Source organism: Merops nubicus, unplaced genomic scaffold, assembly GCF_000691845.1.
Source record: "Merops nubicus isolate BGI_N331 unplaced genomic scaffold, ASM69184v1 scaffold8096, whole genome shotgun sequence".
NCBI lineage: Eukaryota > Metazoa > Chordata > Aves > Coraciiformes > Meropidae > Merops > Merops nubicus.
The window spans coordinates 24,449-47,927 of NW_008618150.1; the positions used below are offsets into that span (position 1 = coordinate 24,449).

The 23,479-nt window shown below is 35.8% G+C and overlaps 1 protein-coding gene across 1 annotated transcript in view; it reads left to right on the forward strand.

The window, feature by feature from the left end:
- Positions 1-23,479, forward strand: part of LOC103775866 (docking protein 6-like) — a gene marked incomplete at its 5' end in the record, with an annotated part of 65,808 nt that overhangs the window by 19,904 nt on the left and 22,425 nt on the right. The window contains one exon of the mRNA XM_008943337.1: positions 3,818-3,935. Coding sequence (XP_008941585.1) covers positions 3,818-3,935 — 118 coding nt within the window. The remainder of the gene's footprint in view (positions 1-3,817; positions 3,936-23,479) is intronic.

Consider the following 23,479-nt stretch of genomic DNA (forward strand, 5'->3'; position numbering starts at 1 on the left):
AAAAAAAAAAAAAAGACAAAACCTTGAATTGATATGATTTTCATGTATACATTTCTGCTTTTCACCCAAGTTCTAATCACATCATCATTTTTTCCTTCTTAAATTAGGCCAGAAAAACTGGATTATGTTTTTCATTTCCTGAAGTCTCATCAGATTTGAGAAAGATTTGTAACAAAATCATTCTGGATGCATGTTTTATGTAATTCTAGGCTAATGTATTTTATATATTCAATTTGGTATACTGCTTTTACTCTCCTCTAGGTTTATATACCTATATACCAAAGATTAAGGTCAGTTCATAGATGCAAGATTAAAAAAAAAAAAAAAAAGTCACTAAAATCATAGTTTTGAGTTGGAAGGAACCTTTAAAGGCCATCTAGGCCAACCCCTTTGCAGTGAGCAGGGACATTTTTAACTAGATCAGGCTTCTCAGAGCCCCATCCAACCTCACTTTGAATGTTTCCAGGGATGGGGCATCTGCCACCTCTCCAGTCAGCCTCTTCCAGTGTTGCACCACCCTCATTTCTTCCTTGAACCAAAGATATTTTTTGAATTGTTATATTTGTGATAAGTTAAGGACAAATAAATCTCCTCATTTCTTCCTTGAACCAAAGTTATTTTTTAAGTTGTTGTATTTATGATGTTAAGGACAAATAAATCTCCTCATGTCTTCCTTGAACCAAAGTTGTTGTATTTATGATGTTAAGGACAAATAAATCTGTGCAGGCAATGGATAATCTGTGTATTTTGAGAAGAGAATTAAAAGGTTACTTACTTGATTTTTCACAGGGAAATGTTCTCTGTTTGGGTCAGAAAAAGGTAGAGATGTCAGTTGTTTTTTTTCTGAGGCATAGTAATAAGGTGAGAGGGAAGAGTATCCAGGATAAAGTCCCTGAACTGTTCCAGAGTGATCTCCTCCACTGGTCTGGAACACAAGCAATCTCAAATCTGAGTGACTAATTATTTAACAGGCAAACAGTTCTGGTTCATCTTCTCTGATTTACAAATTGTTTGTTTGTTTTGTTTTTCTTTTTTCACAGTGTTAACTACCAGAAGTTCATTTACAGGTGGGAAAAAGGGTTTATGAAACAGTAGATTTCTGTCCATTAAATTCTAGTTTAACCTGTAATATTTTATATAGCAAAGATCTATTTAATAGTATATGAACATTTAATTATATGTATGTTTATGTGCCTGTTTCCTTCACCTTGCTTTGAAGTTTTTTACCTGAGACACCTCCAGTAAGATGGTCTCTAGAGAAAGTGGGTTTCTGTCAGTAGATAATCCAATTTTCTTTGGACACAGAAGTATTTTTGCAAACAGCAATTTGTAGGAGTAAGTATTCTGTGATTGTCAATTACATTTAACAAATATTGTGGAGGTTATGTTGATAAAAGATAAAAAGCAAAATTATAGCTAATAGTGATACAACAATTAGTAAGAATAACTTCATGGACAAATGAATGTGCTAGTATATTATCCTCCTTTATATGATATACAAAGTGATATGGTCTTCAAATCCCTATGTTTGTTTTAAAGTTTCAAATTAAAAATAAAATTCACAATGTATTTTAAAGGTTGGTTTGTTGTTGTTGGGGTTTTTTGGGTTTTTTTCTGAGAATGATATTTTAATAAAATAGAAATTGCATTTTCTCTCCATGGAGTCCTCAAAGAAATGTAGTTCATCTGGTCTTACTGCAGTTAGCATATGGTGATACTTCTTGCCCAAAAGGTGGTATCAGAAGTTGTTCTTTAATTACAGAACATGAGGATACAAAGTGCTGTGGATGCTTGCAATGTGGTCTTCTGAACTAGAGCAGTTCTCACCTTAATTTATGATGAAAATATTTTTCTTATTATTCTTTCAAAGCCTTAATGTGATATGAAATTCTCCTGCCTCAGTGTTAGTCAGATCAGGCAGGAATTAATCACCTCAGATCGGGAGTAATGGTGTAAATTTATCACTTCAATTCAGTCCATGGATTTAGCTTTGAGATAATGAACCATAGTCAAAGTGGTTCCCTTTACTGGAATTATTTTTCAGCACACATACTAATAAAAAGTTTTGCCTATTGCCTCAGGACTATACTTCTCCTTTTGGGTGAATAAATTATGAATAAATTATCTGTGTATTGAAGTTACATGATTTTATTTTTTCTTACTCAACAAAGTTACCCTTGCTATACTATCACAGTAAAATAACTTAGAAAGTTTGTTAGTGCCCTGATCTCCATAATAACAGAAATTCTCTGTATCAATAAACTTTAAATTCCCAAGTCTCCCTAAAAGTACAGTTTCTGTGATAAATATTTTGAACTTTTTTCAGCAAATATTTCTGCAAGCTCTTTATTTCATATCAGATAGCTTCCAGTGATGATCTGCACCACTGACAAATGAAATTTAATATTTGGCTATAAATGAGTAGAAAAGACATTACCTGCGGACAGGGAGTAATTTTGATGGCAATTCTCAAGAAAACAACAATGGAAGTGATTACAATAGATTGTGTTGAAGCAAAATATCTGCCACACATCAGTGTGTGTGTTAATAATCTGTAATAATTGCAGATTATTTAAATTTAGATTATAAATTCTGGATACTGTATCTAAAAGGGGTTTTCTTTTATTACAGGATAAGGTGGATTTGTACAGATAAAAATGGCTTTTTTAATTTGTCATGTTGATTCTGAATGAGGAATCCCTAAGAGCTAATCATTAGCTTGAAGTAAATGGTCCAGACCTTGAAAACCTTCTGCTCTGTAGCTGTACTCACTGCAAATATGGGTTTCTAGTCACACCCTTTCAGAGCACCACCGTCACCATCCTGGTGCTACTCCTGAAATTAAGAGATTTTCCACTCTAAATCTTCAGACATAGTTGATCCTTTAGGGTAGATCTTTCCTGACATCTCCTGAAAAAAATTATATGCCCCACCATGTCATGGTGACTTGTTAGATCCCACTAACCACTAACCACATTTTATATTCTGGAAAGCTGGAGGTACACCAGTTTTGCAGAGATGTTGTCTTTTGCCCTAGTCAGAGAATGCATAAGTTATCCAGGTGTAACCAAAGAGGCTGTCAGGATGCACAATCCTCCATCCTTTTTTTTTTTTTCTATAGCCTAGTCTTGTCTTTCACTCACCTCTGTAGTGCATGAGAGACAGAGCTCACTTTTATAAAGTTTACATTCCTCCTGTCAGGTTTGTGTTCCTGTAGCTCTTGTACACATGGATACTTATCATGCAATTCACAGTTTCAGTTACACGAGGTCCCCAGACTGGGATAATTTGCTCTTGAGGCTGTAGCTTGCTGCTGGTGATGAGATGCCTCCACTTGAATGGAGGATTAGGGGATTAATGACTCTTCATTGTTAATTCTTTACTGGTTGTCTCAGATTCTCCCTTGGTGTCTTTCTGGATCTCCAATCCAATATGCAGGCTAAATGACCAAAAGAAATGTGATTGCAGAGGGGCTTAAGATTTCAGGCATATGCTAATCCATCATTACCGTCAAGTTAAAGAAGGAAGTAATGAAATCCTGGCAGCAACAAGAATAGCTATAAATAGATAGGAACATTTCCCTATGTCCTAATCTTAACCTGTGCTAATGATCCTATATACTCAAACACACTTTTACCTCTGTTTCCTGAGCATTCACAGTGCTACCTCTCGTAACACGGTTTAAATTACAGTATAAAACCTGCAGCAATTGGAGAAATATTCCCTCCATAACAACGTTGGTTCAATTTACAGTTGTGAGATTCTCTCTCAGGTGTGGTTGCGTGACCTTCCCTTTCTGTCTGCTTTGGTTTTGCAGCTGCAGAGCAGCCTGTCTGAGCCCATGACGTTGTCCAAGTCGATCTCGCTCCCGCGCAGCGCGTACTGGCACCACATCACCCGGCAGAGCAGCGTCGGAGAGATCTACAGCTTGCAAGGCAAGGCCTCCACCCCTAACTGCCATCCCCATTAGCTGCTTTCCCTTTGACCAGCATTCAGGCAAATTGCTTTTTATTTGCACTGGTTGTTTTCTCTCCATTTCGCTTTATCAATTGTCAAGAACCTCAGCAGGATTCCCGAATTTACATAAAACAGGTTTCTTCTAGTCATTTTGTAAACTAATGGTGAAAATTATTCCCAGAATCACCACATAAAGCTGGGTAGACAATTTGGCTCAATGTAGCTTCTCAGTAGCTAATGAATGTCAGGTTGTTTTAGTATTTTCTTCCAATATGATTGTGTATGTATTTGGGCAACCTCAGGGTGCCCAATTAAATCTGCATAAAGTGGCTATATGAATTACAAGATTAAAGCAAAATAATTCTAGGAATAAGAGCTATGCTTGGTGAATTTACTTGGTGAATCACATGTAGGAACTGTCAATCTGGCTCACTTAACAGGCCTTCTGTATATGCATATCATCCTTCTCTATCTCCAGTTCTCTTTCACATGTTTAGATTCTAAGCTATTTGCTTAAGACTTTAAGTGCTATAATTAACATAACTTGATGATGATGATTCACTGCTCTTAAGCTGGAATTGATTTGTATCTTTCAGGAAACTGAAATTAATGTTGCATTTAAAATGCAGACCTTAGTACTGTTTTCACTTTTTAAAAGTAACATCATAAATACAGTCCTTTGTATTACTCAGAAAGGGCTTAAGGATTTTGTTTCAGTTCTCTGTTAATATCTGTTTGCATAAGGAATTTACATTTAGATAGGAGTTTAGAAGCTGCTCACAAACGAGAGTACCCAGTGCAAGAAAATATAGTACATGTTTTCATGAAAATAAGTGAAATGCAGTATATAGATGAAAGACATGAAGTGGTTTATTTTGTAAATTATCACATAAATTAAATCCAGCAGGTGAGCTGTGAATGCAGTGGGTGACTCATTAAAGGGTACAGCATTTGTATCCTGTCATCCCCCATACCACAAAGACAAAGTGAGTTTCTAATCATGGCTATAGTGCTAAATAACATTAATGGAAAATAAAACAAAAAATAACCTTCCAGAAGCTGTTTGTGAAAAAGGATGTACTTGTATATCACCTTAAAAATACTTTTCATAGCATTGATATTTTTTTCATTAACACAATAAGAATGCAAATAGAAAATTAAAAAAAAAAAAAAAAAAAAAAAAAAAAAAAAAAAAAAAAAAAAACTTGATCTGTAGAGATGTTAATGTTCCTCTTCTTACGTCCTTGATGGATCTTTCCTTTGGCCAAAAGAGAATGAGCATGGTATGATATAAATGAGGTGAGACAAATGTATGGAACTTTTTTCATTCTCTGAAATCTTTTGTTTCTTATAAATGGCCTTTGCTATAAAGGAAAGCAAAGCTTGATATATCAAGTAGTAGTTTAATAGCTATACCAGCTAGCTTTGCAGGACACAACATGTTGCAGCTGTATTATTAAAAATGCAAGAATTTTACTTTTTGGAAGTATGCAGCCATTATTCACACTTCCATTGAAACATGAGAATAATAAATATTTCAGAACTTAGGATTTTCAACTCTTTTACATGTACTATGACTTAAACCTGAGAAAGTGTAGTTGATTTCAGGAGAAAATAGTTCAGTCTGACCAGTAAGCTAAGAAATGCATCCAGAAGACAATTTCGTCTCCTTGTGGCTGCGAAACTTTTACGTGCAAGAATATTATTCTTTAGCTCTGCTGAAGATCTCTTTGAACCTTATGCTGGAAGGACTAATTAAATACGATGTATTTGGACAGAAGCTTAAGGGAGTACAAAGTACACCTTTGTGTCCTAATACCTGTTGCTGCTGGTAGTCTTTGGACAGCAGAGACCTACTGGATGTCAAACCATCAGCCTGCAGATGTTTCATAGCTGTAGGTGGAAGGTGGGTAGCGAGGAAGCAGATTGCAAGCATCACTTCAACCCTCACCTTAGTATGGCAGACGGCTGAGAGGAGCTGTTGCAGAGGGAAAAATCATTTGCTGCCACTGTGATCTCCTCTGAACTTGAAAAGGTATATTACACCTTCAGAAAGGAGATGTTTTCTTTAGAGAATAATCCTTCAAACTTAGTTCTGCACTTCATGTGTATTTATGACAAAGCTTTTTACACTCAAGAAATTTGAAAACTCCACACATTCCTCTGAAAATCTTGCAAAGTCTAAAATGAAATAATTAGAGTGGTATCTACCTATATTCAGATGACTATCAGTAAAGTAACAGCCCAACTCTCTGTTAAGTACAATGTAGAAGTGTTTCCATAGTGGCAATTATTTCCAACTTGCAGTCTGAAGTGACTAGAATTTAATTAATAGCAGTTGGTGATGTGTAAGAAGTGAATATATGCTCCTACTGCCTTAGATAAATTAGCTCTTGGGGAGTTATTCAGCAGCTGAATTTAACTTAATTAGTAGTGTGAGTTGATCTGATAATGAATATGCTGTAAAGTAGGGAGATGGGGTATTTTGTGGTGGGTTTGGGTTCTTTTTAAAGATGACTTTTCAGATGAGAAAATGCAATTCAATAAATGGTATTGGGTTTATCATCCTCCATCTGCCCATAACGACCCTTACATGTAAAGACTTAAAAAGATTAAAACACAGAATAATAGTACTACAGAACACAGGTTGCAAAAAATATCCTAAAAAGAAGTGGGCTGGTTTCTCTCTTTGTACAGATTTTCTTCCATTCGTAGCTTCCCTGTACTCTTTCAATTCTTGATTGCACTGCTAAGATAAAAGTAGTAATTTAGTTGTCTCATTAATCTTGTCAATAGGAGCAGCGTGGTGGTTGGCTTTTACCAGTGGCAGTGCATCACTCCCAGTGATCCAGGTCAGGTTTTCCAGTGTAGTGCTGCAGGTCTGACAGTGTCCCAGCGTGATCTGTGGAGGTTGTGCTGTGGAGCCCCATCAGCTGACACGATGCTGCCCTTTCAGCTCTGTCTTCCTCTCCATCTGACATGACATGGGGCATGTGGCAAGTCCCACCCCTCCACAATAAAAAGAAAAGGGGGATTGTTGCTATGCTGGAAAACAGCACAAAGTTTTTCTAGCCATCAGGTTAAAATCTGATCTAAATTCTGTGTTGGAGTGAGCTCACTTAAAGTCCCAACTGATGCGCATGGGTTTTCAAATCACAGTGCCTCTTTTTGAAGTGTACTTATTAATAACCTACATCTCGCCTTTAATTACAATTCAGAAATGGAATACTGTCCTCATAGATATTTATCATAAAATTGTTTAAATTTTTTAAAAAGGAAATTACTTATACATTATTTTTGTGCATACAAGAGTAAGACTTAAATCAATAGTACATTTTCTTGAATAATGGATAGCTCTAAAAAGAATTAGAGCCCAGAAGATATGTTTCCTTGATATATTATGCCCTCTTATACATCAATGTTTACAAATACACAAAAATTACAAGTCAAGAGTGCTGCTGTGAACTGAAATCGTGGTTAAGGAGAAGAATACAGGTACAAAAGCCATGTAAGCGTGAAAAAACCTCTGTATGTATTCTCATAAATCATTGTTTATTGTTATTACCTGGCATATGATTTAGCACTCTTTCACAGGATATTGAAAATTAAGAAACAAAGCACATGTCTTTCTATACAGCGAAAGATAATAGGTAGCATGAGTATTTGCATGATAGAATTCATGATATTCTCATTGATAGAATGCCCATTATTTTTTTTTTTTAATTTTGCTTTTTGGGGTTTAAATGTGGTTAAGAAGAAAACAGGATTGCAACCTGAATTTTCAACTAGCTGCAATATAGTGTTGTACTTCTTGCTCTAGAGAATACAGATAATACAAATTTAAAACACAGTCAGTTTAGATATTATTATTAAAAAAATTCGGCCAAATAAAATTTTGGGATGGAAAACTGCATTAGATTTTTTGTATTGCAGTTATTGAAATCCCTGAGGAAATTATGTCCAGAAAATCTAATTACAGCCTGGCCTCTCTCCAAGAAATTAAAAATTAAGAATCACTTTCAATCACCGCTGTTGTGTTTGAGTCTGGTTCATATTCTTTACCTTGACTTTGGTTTTGACATCCATACTCAAAATGATGAGCACCTACCCACACAAGCACTCTTATTCATTTCTATGAGAGCACTCATGTGAGGGAACCTATATTTGTATATATATAGAATTACACCAGAAAAAGTTTACATTTTCCTTTTAAAGAGAATAGTAATGCTTTTTTCCACAGTAGATTGCTTATCACAAATGCTTATTTACTCTGTCACAAATTCTTACCACATTTTTTTTGTAAACCCATAAGAAAGTCATTGAATTACACTTGCAAAATACTAAGATGCCTGCAAAGAACTAAAGTCTCACAGTTTTAAACTGAAGCAGGAACTCTGAGAAGCAAAACTCTCTTCAGTGAGACAGGACTTAGGCTGGAAGCATCACTTAAGCCTGTAAGTACAAAAAGAGATGGAAGTGAAAACTGGCCTCAGTGAATTCTGTAGGAATTGATACAATTGTTTTTTGTATTTCACACTAAAGATGCAAGAAAAAATAAATCTGCTTTTGCAAATCAAAACAGAGGGAAACTCTTTGGCCTCAGTAAGCAAGCCTACATTGCCTCTTCTCTTTTTGGCTTTGTTAGGCAAGAGTTCACCCTTCTTTGGTTTTGAATGTATTTTAAGCAGAACATGTAGTGTTAACCCATTCAGCTAAAAAGTTTTGTACCTAAAAGGCAGACAACAACATACAGAAATTATTTCTCCAGGATACATCATTTTCCAGCCTTTTCAAAGTAGAGGCTCTAGTATGGCATTGAAAGTAATCAGAGAATATTTGAGTTGCTAAATATTTAGAAGGGTTTGAATCATCCTGCTCAAAGCCTCCTTAGGCTAATCCTGCAGGAATTTCTGATGTGGGCTTCTGCAGTTTTCTGCAAATTAAAGTATGTAAAATGAATTGGAGGACATTTATCATGTTGGCATTTTCCATTGTTTGTTCATATGCCTAGTAACAGAGTACAGAATCCATTTTCCCATCTAATCTTGATGCCAGAATAATAGGAATGACATAAAATGTTAGAATATATCTGTTATATAAGCCTGATCACTCAGTAATGTTTCACTAAGTGTCTACCAGCAGCTGAAGCTGAAATGCTTTATTGCCTGCCACTTTCCTATTTCCTTTGCTGAATCTCATCAGGACCTTCACATTAGTAAATGAAGCCTATAAAATTTGAAGTATGAATAAAGGACACCTGAAACAAGATACTTACTGTGTACAAACTGCATAAGAGCTACATTATTTAAACTTACCATATTATGTGGCTTCTCAAGACTTATGTGGTAGATTTGATCCTTTTCTTTTGAGCTTTGCAATTCTGTGCAAAATAATACATCACTAGACTGATTTTTAAGTGGCATATTGGAAATTTGCCTTACTCAGAAACTAGTAAAGAAGAACCTCGTTTTGTTCAGCAGTGATTACTATAGCTAATTAAAAGCACTACTGAGAAGCTCTAAAGAGTGTTTTGACATACTCCCTTTGATTCTGATAAATAGTTGCTGAGGTAAGAGGTTCTTACAGTTATGAGCCATGAAAAATAGGAGGGAAAAGCCAAAAGAGATTAATAAAGCATATTCTGTTGTCAAATTCAGAAGTTCTGATTTCATTTAAGCCCTCTAAATGATGTCCTTTCTCTCAGATGGTCCTTCAGTGAGGTCATTTGTCAGTGAGGTTATTCTGGGCTAGACCAGAAAGTGTAGAATTCACTGTACTCTCACGACAACTGAAAGGCCAAATAGTATAAGAAGAGCAGTTAAATATTGGCTGATTGCCTCCTCTCTCCTCCAAAACCCAGCAAATGTAACTCCTTCAGTGCAAACTACACAAATTCTTAGTTATAAATCAGTTTTTATGTCTTAGCTTAATGACTTCATGAATGTGCAATGGCACTAGAATCTCACTCACTGGTAGTCTGAGAAGCAAAACAAGATTGGCTCCTAGCTTAACTTAACAGAAACCAGGAATATTTACCCACAGTTAGCTTGAGACTAACTAAAGTTAGGCTACAGTCATTTGATCTCCCTGCTGTATTGTGAAATTGAAGGAACCACGTTGTACTTGAGTAAAAGAATATGTGTAGTAGGAGAATAAGCGTAGAGCTCCATGGATGCTAACTATTGGCCTGTACTGGATTATCTGAACAAGAAATATTTCCTCTTGCATCAAAGAGAAAATTGAAATACTTGTCAAAAGTCAATTTTGTGAAAACTACTTGTTTCTATTAAATCATTTCACCAATAAATCCAGCCTGCTCTAGCTATTACTATCCTATTTTGTGTTAAGTATGTTATCACAGTTAGAATCAAGAAAATTGTCAGATCATTTTTGTAATTTCAAATAAATTGAAATGCTTCTGGGCTAAGAAACCAGATTTTCTAGTCAAATTATTACTCAAAATCATAGATGCATTAAACCCCCTTTAAAACAATTTGGAGTGGGAGGGAAGCCTGCATATTTGTGAAAAAGCCACCTGGGCAAAAAGGTGCATTTTTCTGCAGTAAATATTTGAGGGAGCTGTTTATTTTTCTTTTTCTTTCAGTAAATATTTGTAAATAAAGTAAAACTTCTTTAAATTGACACTTCTATAGAACATGTTCCCAATTTGTTTATGTGGATAATCTAGAAACAATGCAAGTTTTGAAAATAGACTGTGTAATGGGACAAGTGGGGGGATGTTAATGGTGCCAGCTTTGCCAGCAGCAATGAGGAAGGAAGCCAAGCACAAGGATCTCAAGTGCAATTGATTGTCTTCTACTTTAAGTGGAAAAAGGTCCAAACCCTCTGCTTCACATTCTAATGTTTTTGACATGAAATAGGCTCATATAAATATATATTTAACTGCTGGTCTGAAGTGACATAACACCTTGCTGCCTGTTATTTGATTATGAAGCTTAAAATATATTTGTTATAGGAATATTGCAAGATCTCAAATATATTAATCTTTAGTTTCTGTAAGATTGTCTTTTCTGTGTATCTCACATTACTATTTTCAACTGTATTATGGTGACAATATTTGTGGCACATGACATGTAGTCTGTTGGTTGTAGAGACCTATTTATTTTCATGGTAAGTCCAACTTTAGCTCAATGGACACTCTATTCAGTATGTTTAGTTTAATCAAGCCATAAGAATATATTTTTTGTAACTCCGTGCTGAATTTCAGCTGTGCAGAACTGATTAAAAAATCATGATATTATTCAGTAGAGACAAAAAGTATGTTAAAAAAAATTTAGACTACATTTCATTCTTTGTTTGTTCAAAAAGGCCTTTTCACCTTGGTGAATCCTTTTATCCTGCCAACTTTTTATTGGATCAGAATGATACTTTGTAAGAGACCAAGATAAATTTTGCAGAAGTAAGAACTGTGAATAACAACGGGAATTTCCTCCCAAGGCAGAGCTAGCAAGATTTCACCAGAGTGAAACTTTTTCATATTTTCCAGAACTGATCTCTGCCAACTCCTTGCAATCCCATGTTGGAATACTAGAAGTGAGTTTGCTTGTTTATCCTTCAAAATTTTTTGAAGATGGCTTTTGGAAAAGGATTTTCATCAAAGGCTCTTTGCCCTGAGTTTAATAAAATCTGAGATACTCTGTTATAAAGCTATACAGAAGACAGGAAAATGCAATATCTACCAGACTGGGAGAGAGATGAGAGAGAAGGGACTTGGTAGAAACTGGAAGAAGGGTGGAGCTAGTTTTTTCACTCTTTCTACTTTTTTCACTCCAAACTCTTGAGCCCTATATAACCACTGCAGACTGTTCCAAAGCTGTTTGATAGGAGCTGAACTAGCTGCAAATTACTTACTGTTACCACGCACTCAGAGTGAAGCATCTACTTCATTAATTGAATACTTAGCTGAGAATTAGCTTAATTGTTTTCAACCTATAGAAGACACATGGCAAGTTAGTTATTTCTATACCATTGGTTTTATCTTTTCTGAATGAAATATAATCAAAAGAGGGTTTTGATCAGCCAGTTGGTTTCCGCTTTACTCTTCCCTTGGCTTAGAACATTGCTTATTGTTCTTACATTTGACTAATTAAGTATTTAAATGATCTTGGTTTTATTCTCTTCTGTACACTGTACTCTAGTAAAATTGTCATTACTGGGTATGGTGCTTTTTCATGGAAGTTAGTTTTCATTTTTACCTCATTTTGCTGCTTTTCCACGCATCTGCATAAACAGATAATAATAACAGAACGTTTTCTTCCTAAGCGTCTATTACATGAATGCCAGAGTAGCACTTCCATAGCCATACATGTGCCTACTTTTCCAGTGTTGAAGCTTAAATTTTCATTTGAAAAAGCCTATTCTTATTGTAATTGTTATAAATGCAGCATCAGTGTGAATGTTTGATTGTTGACAGACTTGGGCCACTTGTTTTTAACCATTATTACTGTTATGCTGCTCCAGGGTGTCTCAGCAGTATTTCAGGGCTTCTGTTTGTGAAATGACAGTCCTATCATCACCAAACATTTGATGTCACAAAGCGTTCTATGATGGAAAAGTTAACCTGTTCTGGTTAGGAAATGGAAATGTATTTCATTCAGCCTTGTCACCTGTCTCAATATTCCCCATTCATCAGAGCAGGTATTTAATTCAGAGAAACAGGTCAGCGGTTTTTTGGCCCTTTCATGACTCTCACAGAAACACTTTCCTCAGATCAAGCATGTGCACTTGAGTTTATGTGTCCATCTGTTTGTGAAGAGTCTTCTTTTTCTCCTGTCACCATATATTAAGACAACACATTTTTGACAAATAAATGGAGGGCAGTGCAGGGGAACAACAGGACCAGGGGTAGCAAATACTAAACATTATCTCTACCAGTGTGTGAATTTGAATTTTCAGTCCTAATGCATACTGGTTTGTAGGCACTAGTGATGCCTTTTGACTTTCATACCTATGAGAAGGTCTCTTCTCAATGACTGCAGCTGCAAAAAATCTTGTAAATTCTAGACCACAGACCTTCTGTTCATCTCATGTAAGAACGAGGGGCAATGGTTTTAAACTTGAGCAGGGTAGATTTAGATTAGACATTAGAAGTTCTTTACTGTGAGAGTGGTGAAACACTGGACCAGGCTGCCCAGAGAGGTGGTGGAGACCCATCCCTGGAGACATTCAAGGTCAGGCTTGATGGGGCTCTGAGCAACCTGATCTAGTTGGGGTTGTCCGCACTGACTGCAGGGGGGTTGGACCAGGTGACCTTATGAGGTCACTTCCAACTCAAAGCATTCTGTGATTCAATGATTCTGTGAAGAATGAGGAAATGGGATTTTTCTTGAGCTTCTTTATCATTTGTACTATCTCCCAAGTTGCTGGCCAGTCTTTCAAAGCAAAGAACTACTCCATTTTATGCTCATGCATTGGACCAGCACTAAGATGTCTTAGAGTTAAGAAATATAAAGGAAGACTCAAGATGCTTCTTCACGTACTCTTATTACCTTAGTTGTACTTCAAACTTTCTATTGAACTATAGGAATGAGCCATAAATTTTGCAGTGGTGTTTATTGTGTAATAAAATACCAAAGAGGGGAACAATTTAATCTGTTATCTTCAAGGTGTGACTGGTTATTTCCTTCTACTGCAGTAAATCAGGAATGTTGCCAGGGACACAAATGACATTATACTAGTGCTTAACTGTTCTGAAAATGGAAAATATACAGAAAATTCAAATAGTATCATTGCTATAAGATGCTTACTCATTTTGCTTATTTAGATGTTCAAAACCATGCAGGACTCAAAAGAAAACTTTCATAACTAGAAAGAAGTTAGTTTGTTGTTCAGGCTTTGTTCCTCAGCTGTTGCAGGTCATCCTTGCTCATGGAAAAAAATCAAATTCTGCTGACCTAGACAAGAAAACTTTTCTCTATAACTTGTGTCCACAGATAGCTGTAGTATAAACAGGACCCTCACTGTGTAATTACACAGAGCCTTTTTGACTTAAGTTAGTCTTTATTTTGATCGTCATGCATCTCTGTTGGATTTTTACATGGCAATGTAGATGCATTTTATATGATAAAGTATCTTCACATTTGCTTTGGACTAAAAAAAAAAAAATTCTATGAAAGGGAGTTCTTTTTCTTATTTTTTTTCACTGATGTGATTAGACACACACACACACACAACAAAAAACCAGACAACTGAGAATAGCATTGGAACTGTGGAAATGGTTTAATAAAGCCTTCTCAGTACTATCACATAGCATGAAATTGTCCCAACACACACTCTGTGGCAGTGTAGGTTAATACCTGGAGAATGGGTCCACACCATTACGCTGCCAGGGGAGCAATATTTAGCCTCCGCAGCAGGGGAGTGGCGATGCCCTTATCTCCCTGAAAACAGCCCTTCCTCTGTAGGAGCTCTAAAGCCAAACTTGGTGAGTTGCTGCTTGAAAGTATTTTTTTATCCAGGAGTGACAGACAGAATTAGCTTTGAACCCTGTTTTTGCTGAGCTCAGAGGAGTAAATCACCTCACTCTTAGAGGAAGTCTGACTCACCGGCTGACTGTCTGCAAAGCACTGGAGTTCTCACCTGCCTGGGGAAGAGTTATTGAAGCCTAACAATTGTCCTGACATCTCCCCTCTGACAGCCAAGCACTATTCTTTGACCATAATGCTAGACTCTATGTATGGTTTTAGTACATGCCCTTTTAAATTTGTTGTTTCTTAAAGTGGCCAACGAAGCTATTAACTTATCAAGAGAATTTTTCCTAGGAAAAAATTATTTGCCATTAGTTCATAGCATTTTATTTAAAATGGAATTATTTATATGTATTTTGCAAATACAAATGTACTTATCATAATGGAAGTATTTCCAGATAGTTACAGGTGGCTTTTTTTTTGTCTGCAGTTTTATTAACAGAAACTGAATACAAAACTCCCAGCTATAGCAATCAATCCCCAAATATCTCATACAAAAATGTTAACAGAATTTTTAAACCTACACAGTGAGTAAGCAAACGAAACAGTATTCTGCAGATCAAAATGAAATACATGATGGTAGATAAGATGTTCATGTTAGAGACAAACCGTGTTATAAAATGATCATTTCAGCATGAAGAGTTTCATGTATTATCATATATTACTTTGTGCTTCATTGTGGTAACACAGATGGTTTTTTTGTGTGAAATCTCTTCTAAACTCAGTAGCTAAAATACATCACAATGTGCCAGATCCTGGATATGTCCGTTATATGTCTTGCAAATTACATACTCAGTTCTAAATAGCTGCAAACTTGAATCCAATTCACATCCAGGTGATTTTTGCTCACAGGAGTGTGTGTGGGATATAAGCCATCATTTACTGATAAATTTAAACAGAAAGCCATGTTATCTATCATACTTTTACATATGTTTATGAGAAGTCACAGAAGTAAAATGTATGGCCAGGTACATCATATTGTAAATCTCCTTACAGCTGTCAGACACTTATCTTTTCAGGAGTTCTCCAATGTACATTATGTTCCTGTCAAAACTTTTCACACTTCTTTTCTGTGTAGCATTGTTTGGGTTTTTTTTTTCTCTCATAGTGTCAGTATTTGCCATTTTAGTGTGCTAAAAATATTTTTCATTTGAAACTAGTTCTTGTCATCCTAAAGTTTCTTTTGCTTAGCAGATCTAGGGGTTTTTTTTGGATGCCAAACTATGACTTAGTTTTTTTTATGTTGGTATTGTATCTATGTGCAAAACAATATCCCTGGTAAGTATTTGCTGTATGCTAAATCTAGTGTCTGTGGAAGGTGTTATAGACACATTCGTTGCCACATGATTGTTGAAAATCTCTTTCATAAGGACAGTCACTTCAGGCACAAACACAAAAAGAAATATTTTCTGATCTGGATGGTCACAAAGAATTATGGTTATCACAATATTGTACCATTAGACCAAAGTGCAGACGTCTTTGACGAGAGTTTTCTATAAGGTGAGAAGCAATTCAAATCTTTCATAACCAATATGACCATCAGTATACTGAAAAATTAAGTAAAGGAGCAAGAATAAAGTCTGCCTAGCAATCCACATACAGTAATATTAATGAGCATTGTTGAGATGAAACACTTCATATCTTCAAGTGCTAATTTAATGAAAGAAATTTGTGATTGGGGTTTTTGCTTGCTCATTTTTAAGAGAAGAAGAATCCCTGCATGGATTTTGATGCACAAAGATCTAAATTGTTACAGATATAAATTATTATAAGTGGTAGCAGTGTCTTGATTAAAATGTTGCCCTGTTTCCTTACGATCCTCTTGATGCATGGAATAGGACTGTGATTTGACAAAATAATGAATCCAGTTTGAAAGTGCCTACTGCTTGATAAGAAATGCCATGGCTATGCAATTCAGAAAGCTGAACTGACACAAACTCATTAAACCAGTTCAAATATGTTCAAAATCGTTTGATAGGTAGCTTTGTGAAGGCAAACTTTATGTCAAATTAGATACCATTTGAAATTTATATCCAATCAGGTAGTGTCTGTTCTCCAGTTGCTGGCATGGCATCAATTTGAAGGCATATGGGTAGTGTAAACACTCTGCTGTGTGTTCTCACTTATTCAGCACAAACCAGCTCCTGTTCTGAGACCTGATCTAGATTCAGTCTGTGTGATCACACGATGCATCTGTGCCTCAGTGATACTAGGCACCATGACCCAAATCTCTATTTTGAGTTTTCCTTCTCACTGCTGCAGCTGTGGGGCTCAGGTCTTTGTTCAAAGACTAGATCTCCAGCAGGGATGCAAGAGATGCCACATTTGGGGACAAAATGTAATTGGGCCCTGGCTCTGAACCAGCCTGAATCAGTTGGATTGCCTTTCAGATGTAGGTTACTACTTCCTCAGTATTGCAGGGGGTATATGTTTCCTTAAGGCTTTTTTACAGGTCATATCCATGAAAATATGAACATTTTGAAGATGATGTGTGTAGGTTTTTTTATTTATAAAGCATTTCTGTGGTAAGCTTTCTCTTTCCTCAATTAATAAAGAATTTTTTTCAATTCTCACAGCTTCTGTTGTGAAGTGGGATCATTGAACTGGCACAGATAATACAAGAGTTTCTTCCTCTGGGAGAAAGTGATAGATATATCCCATGGAAACTATTTGGAGTAGCTTGTTTATCTCTGAAATTAGAAGGTTCTCCCCACTGAGAAACAGGATAATTCAGAGAAATATATGTAACCACCTCTGTAGTTGTGCATACATGATTGAGATAAAAAGCTTTATTCATTAAACATTGCTAATGTTTCATTCTGTAATCAAACAAATAATTATTCTTTAATTTCTGATCATGATTCCTCAAAAAATATTTTTTCTTAAATCTTTTACTGTTACATTTTTACTACTAACTCTTGTTTCACTAATGTTAAATTTCACTTTCATAGTTTTACTTGAAAACCCTAATTGAATTCAAGAAGCCAGAAGTAGATTAAAAATAGTGGAAATACCTCAGGATGAGAGGCAAGGAGGGGCAGGATTGGGAGGATGTCTTCAGAGAATTTTTTTCTGGAAAGAGAACTTTTCAAATAGTGAATAATCATTATTATATTGCTTCCCTCCCACCAAAGCAGCTATGTGCCAGGATTTAAGCTTATTTTTAATAACTGCTGTGTTTTCATGGCTGGAGAGTTTCAGTTTGGATTTGAGCTGGAGCATCTTGGGAGAAAGAGGAAATGGATCAAACTCTTTCTTCTTTTGATTACTAATTGCTTAGAAAAAGCACATTGTATCTACAGCTTCTCTTATAGCTACTAACAATGAGCACCTCTATGTTGTGATAAAACTGTAACGGGGTATATTTTTTCTCTCATTTATTTGACCTAGAGGAAGGGATGTGTTTAATATCATAAACTTTTGTAATCCTATTGAAAATAGAGAAGGAAGAGACAGTGAGGTTATATTTTATAGTGACTCCAAAAAATGAAATATTTTGTTCTCTGCCCTGGAATGTTAATAAAAGCAATGTAGTGACAATAATATATAACCTTTTCCAGGATGGAAGGAACAGAAACGTATGTTCTGCCTTCTGGCAAGAACAACGTTTAGGCATTTTATCTGTCAAATCTACCAGTATATGTGGTGCTTCTAGAAACACAGTATCTGTGTATTGAAATATGTGCAACTTAAATTAACAATTCTACAAACCAAAGTCATAATGAAAATAGAAAATGTGTTCTGAATTATATGATTATTTTCTAGGAAAAGGAAGAACATCAGAGATGTTCATTTTAGATCCATTATCTAAATATTAAGTAGTTTTTAATGTGTGTGTATAATATAGATGATGCCTAAAGAAGAAATTAGCTTTTTAAAGATACTATTAAAAATATCAATTTAACAGAAGGTTATGCATATTAAAAACTATTACTGGATTTCTTCCAGTAAATTACAGGTTTAAATACAAACCTCCCAAACTGTTTGGGAGACCTTAATTTTTTGGCTTTCTGTCGTGTGACAGTGGCCACAAATAATACCACATTTTCAAATACTTTGAGAAGTACAATTAGTATAATCCAATAATTTAACACACTACCAACAGTTAGGAATTAAATTCCATTTCTAAAATGTTTTACTTTAAAGGAAAAAATAGACAAAGTGTGTATTCTATCAACATCAATTGGTTGACTCAAATTTATTTGTTTTACAAATAATTTAATATGCTGTAAGAAAGTTTACACAAAGCTACTTTTTAGCAGTATAGATCTGCTAATAACCTTATTTTCTCACAGGGTGTGCATTAAATAAGTCAATTCAACATCTGTATTTGCCTAGACTTATGTTTGCATCAACTCATTTTCTTAGTTCTTTAAATAGGAGTGGCCTTTTACGTGTTATTTTCACTCTTCAGTTACATTCACATCCAATATCTTGCATTTCTTCTAGCAACAACAATCAAAACCAGTTTTGACCCTCTGTACAGATGGATGTATTTAATGTTTTAGTTAGCATATTTTCAGGTGACAACCACTTTGCTGTTTTGAGGGTTACATTTAACATGCCAAGGAGAATAAGCACTGCTATCAGACAAGAGGAACTAACTGTCTGTGAACAAATTACTTTATCAGTAATCATTCCTAAGGGATTATCTGACATGCATAGATTTCAGTAAACATCTGGATCGTTAATCAGCTTTGTCTTAAATATTTTATTTATTTTAATTTCCAGTTTAAATTTCCTAGCAAAAAAGTCATACTGCCTTTCAAGGTATGTACTCACTATCATTTGAGACAAGTTCCACTGATATATTCTGTAACTTCCTGGTACTATAAATGTCATAAATAAAATTGATGATAGAATTATTTCTGTTCACTGTGTTAGCAAAGGCCATCACTGTGTGCAATAAAATTCAGCAAAGACAGTAGCAAAAAAAAAAAAGCCCAAACAAAAAAACTGTCACAGCACATTCAGCTCTTTCAAAGAGAAATAGAAAACAATGTAACGAAAGACTCAGATGAAAAGGTGAATGAAAATGGGTACTCATGTGCAAATTTTATCTTAATGCTTTGCCTTTTCTTCCTATGAAGTATACTTTTGTTGTTCACATTGAATATCCATACAAGAAACAGTTCTTTTACTTTGTTTGCCTTTATATAATTCTAAATATAGTAAGCTTACAGTAAGATGATATAATAGACCCATAAATGTCATTAAATCATAACCTACCATCAACATCTATGTGGTTTCAGACAGAAATGTAGAGTAACTATGATGAGAACAGTGGGGTTTATGACACAGACTTCTTATATTGCTGAAACAGCTGAAACAACCACTTGGAACAGAGGCATACAGATTTTACTCAAAAGAAAGGCACGTTCTCCACTCACCATGGACAAAGAGACATGAGTTATTTCTATAAAAAGGAGTAAATTAGCTGAACGCCTTCACATAGGTCAAGAGACGTGCAAGTTTTCACTGTCACATGCACAGTATGTAGCTGTGGACTACAGTTAGAAGGCTCTAGGAGCAATTATTTATTTTTATTATTGCCACTGAATGCCAAAAAAAGTACATGTTACTGCAAGAAAATTTTTCTTACCCCAAAGAGACTTCAGATTTTCTGTGAATGGAAAAAGGCCAATATTAGATTAGACCTAAAATATGCTTACTCTGGGTGGAAATTCCATGATTTTTGGGAAGAGATATCCTCTACCCAAGGTTGTTGTTTACAGTTGGACTTGGATACAAATTTCAGATGTTAGAGGAAATCAATGGAGGACAGAAATGACATGAGAGGAACATTTGAAAATGCAGGATCAGGACAACTTCTTAGTTTGTAATCTATCATATTAATTTTACTAGCTAAGGGGTAGGTTATTTATGCTCATATTTGAAAGATTTATATTTTTCTCCAAGAGTTTATTTTCCTTCTCACTTATTTAGCTGATCTCAGCCTACTACCAGAGCTTCTCATTAAAGGTGACTTTATGAAATAAATGTTAGCTGTTTCTTTTGCTCCCAGTCCATTAACTACTAATGAGTAAGGGAGGGTTCTGAAGTCTAAATAATGTCTAACATCTCAGCCATCAAAACAATGTATGCAACAGTCAGTTCCTAAAGACTAGAAGTGTGGTCCCTCTGGTAATTTGCAAACTTGGCAAGACTAATTGGCTTATAGACCAAATGCCATTTTGTGATCAGAAGGGACAGCAGTTACATGATTGCTCAAGTGCAACCATTTCATAGTTAAAGGAAAAGGCAAATTACATAAATACTCCTCCAGACAGAGCTTCATAGAAGCAGAGATGAGATGGGATAGGCTAAACCAGGGAGGGGTTTCTGATTCGTGTGTGTGTAAACATGCACAAGCAACTATTGACAAATTAGATCTATTGCAGAGCAGTAGAAAAACTCCAGTGCAGCAACTTCTGCAACTTCTACTTTGATTCAATATTAATTATTATTAATCAGACTCATTCAGAAAATTGATTGGTCTATTTAGGATGCTGGGGTAAAAAAGAAATATGCTGAAGACTGCCTACAAATCATTCTTCTGTCTGCCCAAGTGCTGAACTCATTCCCAGTCAAAAGTGACAACTTCAAAGGAATGTTTTGGCAGCAGGGGAACCTATTTGATAGGAGAAGTTGAGGTGGACTCATTAAAATGTGTGACAGGGGAGCAGAGTTGTTAACTTCACTAACAACATTCCACCCAAACTGTTCAGCTAACTGAAACAGGAGTATCTCTTGAGATGGGCTGTTTCAGGTCTGTATGTATTTTCACTATTCAGAAGAACTTTCCACTGTGTATCTTAATACTTTTCTTATTCTCTTTGACACTGCAACCATCTCAAGTACAGCACAAATTCCCTTTTCCTGGAGAAATGATTTATTATGCACTTTTACATGAAAGGAGGCATTTCTTAGAGCAGACTTATCGTTGTTCTGCATGTAGTCCTAACAGTGGGAAAACTGCACTTTCCTTACCAATATTAAACCCACAGTGCTGAGTTTCTTTTCCATAATTTTAGCTTAACAGCAGGATGGAGACATGAATTTTCTGGTGAAATTCTTAGAAGTTTAAAATATTCCTTCTTCTATGGGTCGTGAATCTAAATCCAAATGCCAGTGCATGTTTTGGTTTAAATTCAGAAAAACAAAGCATAAGAATGACAATTTTCATTTCCTATCATGATATTCCTTATATAATTGCTGTGAAGCTGTCACAGGAGTTGTTAAACAGGTGCTTTGTTTCATTCCCAGTCTGCCAAGTTTCAGCATCTTGTTTGTATGTGTGACTATGCAGTGCTCCTGGTTCAGTCTTATTCACAGGCAAACTACTTTGGGAGGAAAACATCTATGCTACCATTCAGTACTTTCCATTACACAACTCATTCTAATTGTTCTTCATGCTTCTTTAATGACACAGTAAAAACAGATATTACGATGCTGTCAATCTGTACTTTCATGCAGTATCTGGTATCATACAGCCAAATTATCACCCTTTATTAATATTAGAAAATGGTAACTTTAATTTTTCTCCTTATTAAACACATTTAATAACTTGAAACTTCTTTCTGGAAGTATACATGATGGATAAATCTGCCTATGCCTGTGTTAATGCAACCTAGAAACATTTCTGAACACATTTCTAACTAGAACACTGTACCATGTGACAAAAAATAGACAGTTTTCTACAGTATTTATTTTTTTTATGGGTCTAACGAAACATGATGTGGCTGCAAAGCCAGGGACTGAAGATCCAATGTTCAGTACAATACTGGAGGACCTGACAGTGTGGAAAAAAGGGTCCTGAAAATTCCTGAAAGGACCCTTGGCATAAGAAGGGCTTGGGGCACAGAATCTTCTGTCTTTAAAAATAGTCCTACAAGAAACCCAACTCCAATGGAATTTCAGTTTCTGTGAGTTAGGTTTGGTAACTGTAATGCCACCAAAAGTGGAATTATGGGGTGGGGGATGCTCACGCCCTTTGCCCTTCATAGTGCCATGGCATCTTGAGGCAATGACCAGCATCTTGAAAACTACTAAATGAGTAATGGCAAATACTCTTTCTGTATGGTCATAAGTCTTTGAGTGTCTTCACTAGCAGAATTATGGGGTGGGGGGAACACAGAAGTAAAGGATGCTCACGCCCTTTGCCCTTTGTAGTGCCATGGCATCTTGAGGCAACAACCAGCATCTTGGAAACTACTAAATGAGTAATGGCAAATACTCTTTCTGTATGGTCATAAGTCTTTGAGTGTCTTCACTAGCTGTAGCACACTGAAATCGGTGTGCTGCCTCTTCCCTCAGCTCGTAGAGATCCAAGGGACAGAGTAAGAGATCCCTTGTTTTGTTACTTTTTTTGTTAGTTTTTTTTTTTTCTCCTTTAAATTGGATCCCTGGTCAGCCACAAGCTGCAACACTATCAAGCAACAGCATAAATTTAGCACAGACATGTATAACTTTTTTCAGACTTTTTTTCCCCAGATTCCCAGAACTATCCCAGAGGTGCTGTTCTCCCTAGTGCACTCCTCATGGGAGGGTGTTGTTGAGTCCAGGTGATGGTGCTCTTCTAAGAGCAATCTTCTGCACCTGCATTACTAACCTGAACGTGTAGCATCTGAGTGAAGAAAAGGTGTCCCCACTGTGTCCCCTTCCATTCAGTGGGTTGTGTGAAATCAGAGTAAGTAAACTTTTTTTTGTTAGGTTTTTTTTCTCATTTAAATTGGATCCCTGCACTCCTCATGGGAGGGTAGTGTTGAGTCCAGGTGATGCTGCTGTTCTAAGAGCAAGCTTCTGCACCTGCATTACTAACCTGAACATGTAGCATCTGAGTGAAGAAAAGGTGTCCCCTTCCATTCAGTGGGTTGTGTGAAATACAGGCAGTTTTTCCCTTCAATTTTTGAAGTGGAGATTCCCACAAAAGACAACAGTCTGGTGTACGTCTGCAATAGTTGTTGTATGTGTTGGAAATCTGAGCAAGTAAATGAAAAATGAAAAGCATTTGAAATTTCAGTTCAAGGATTGAA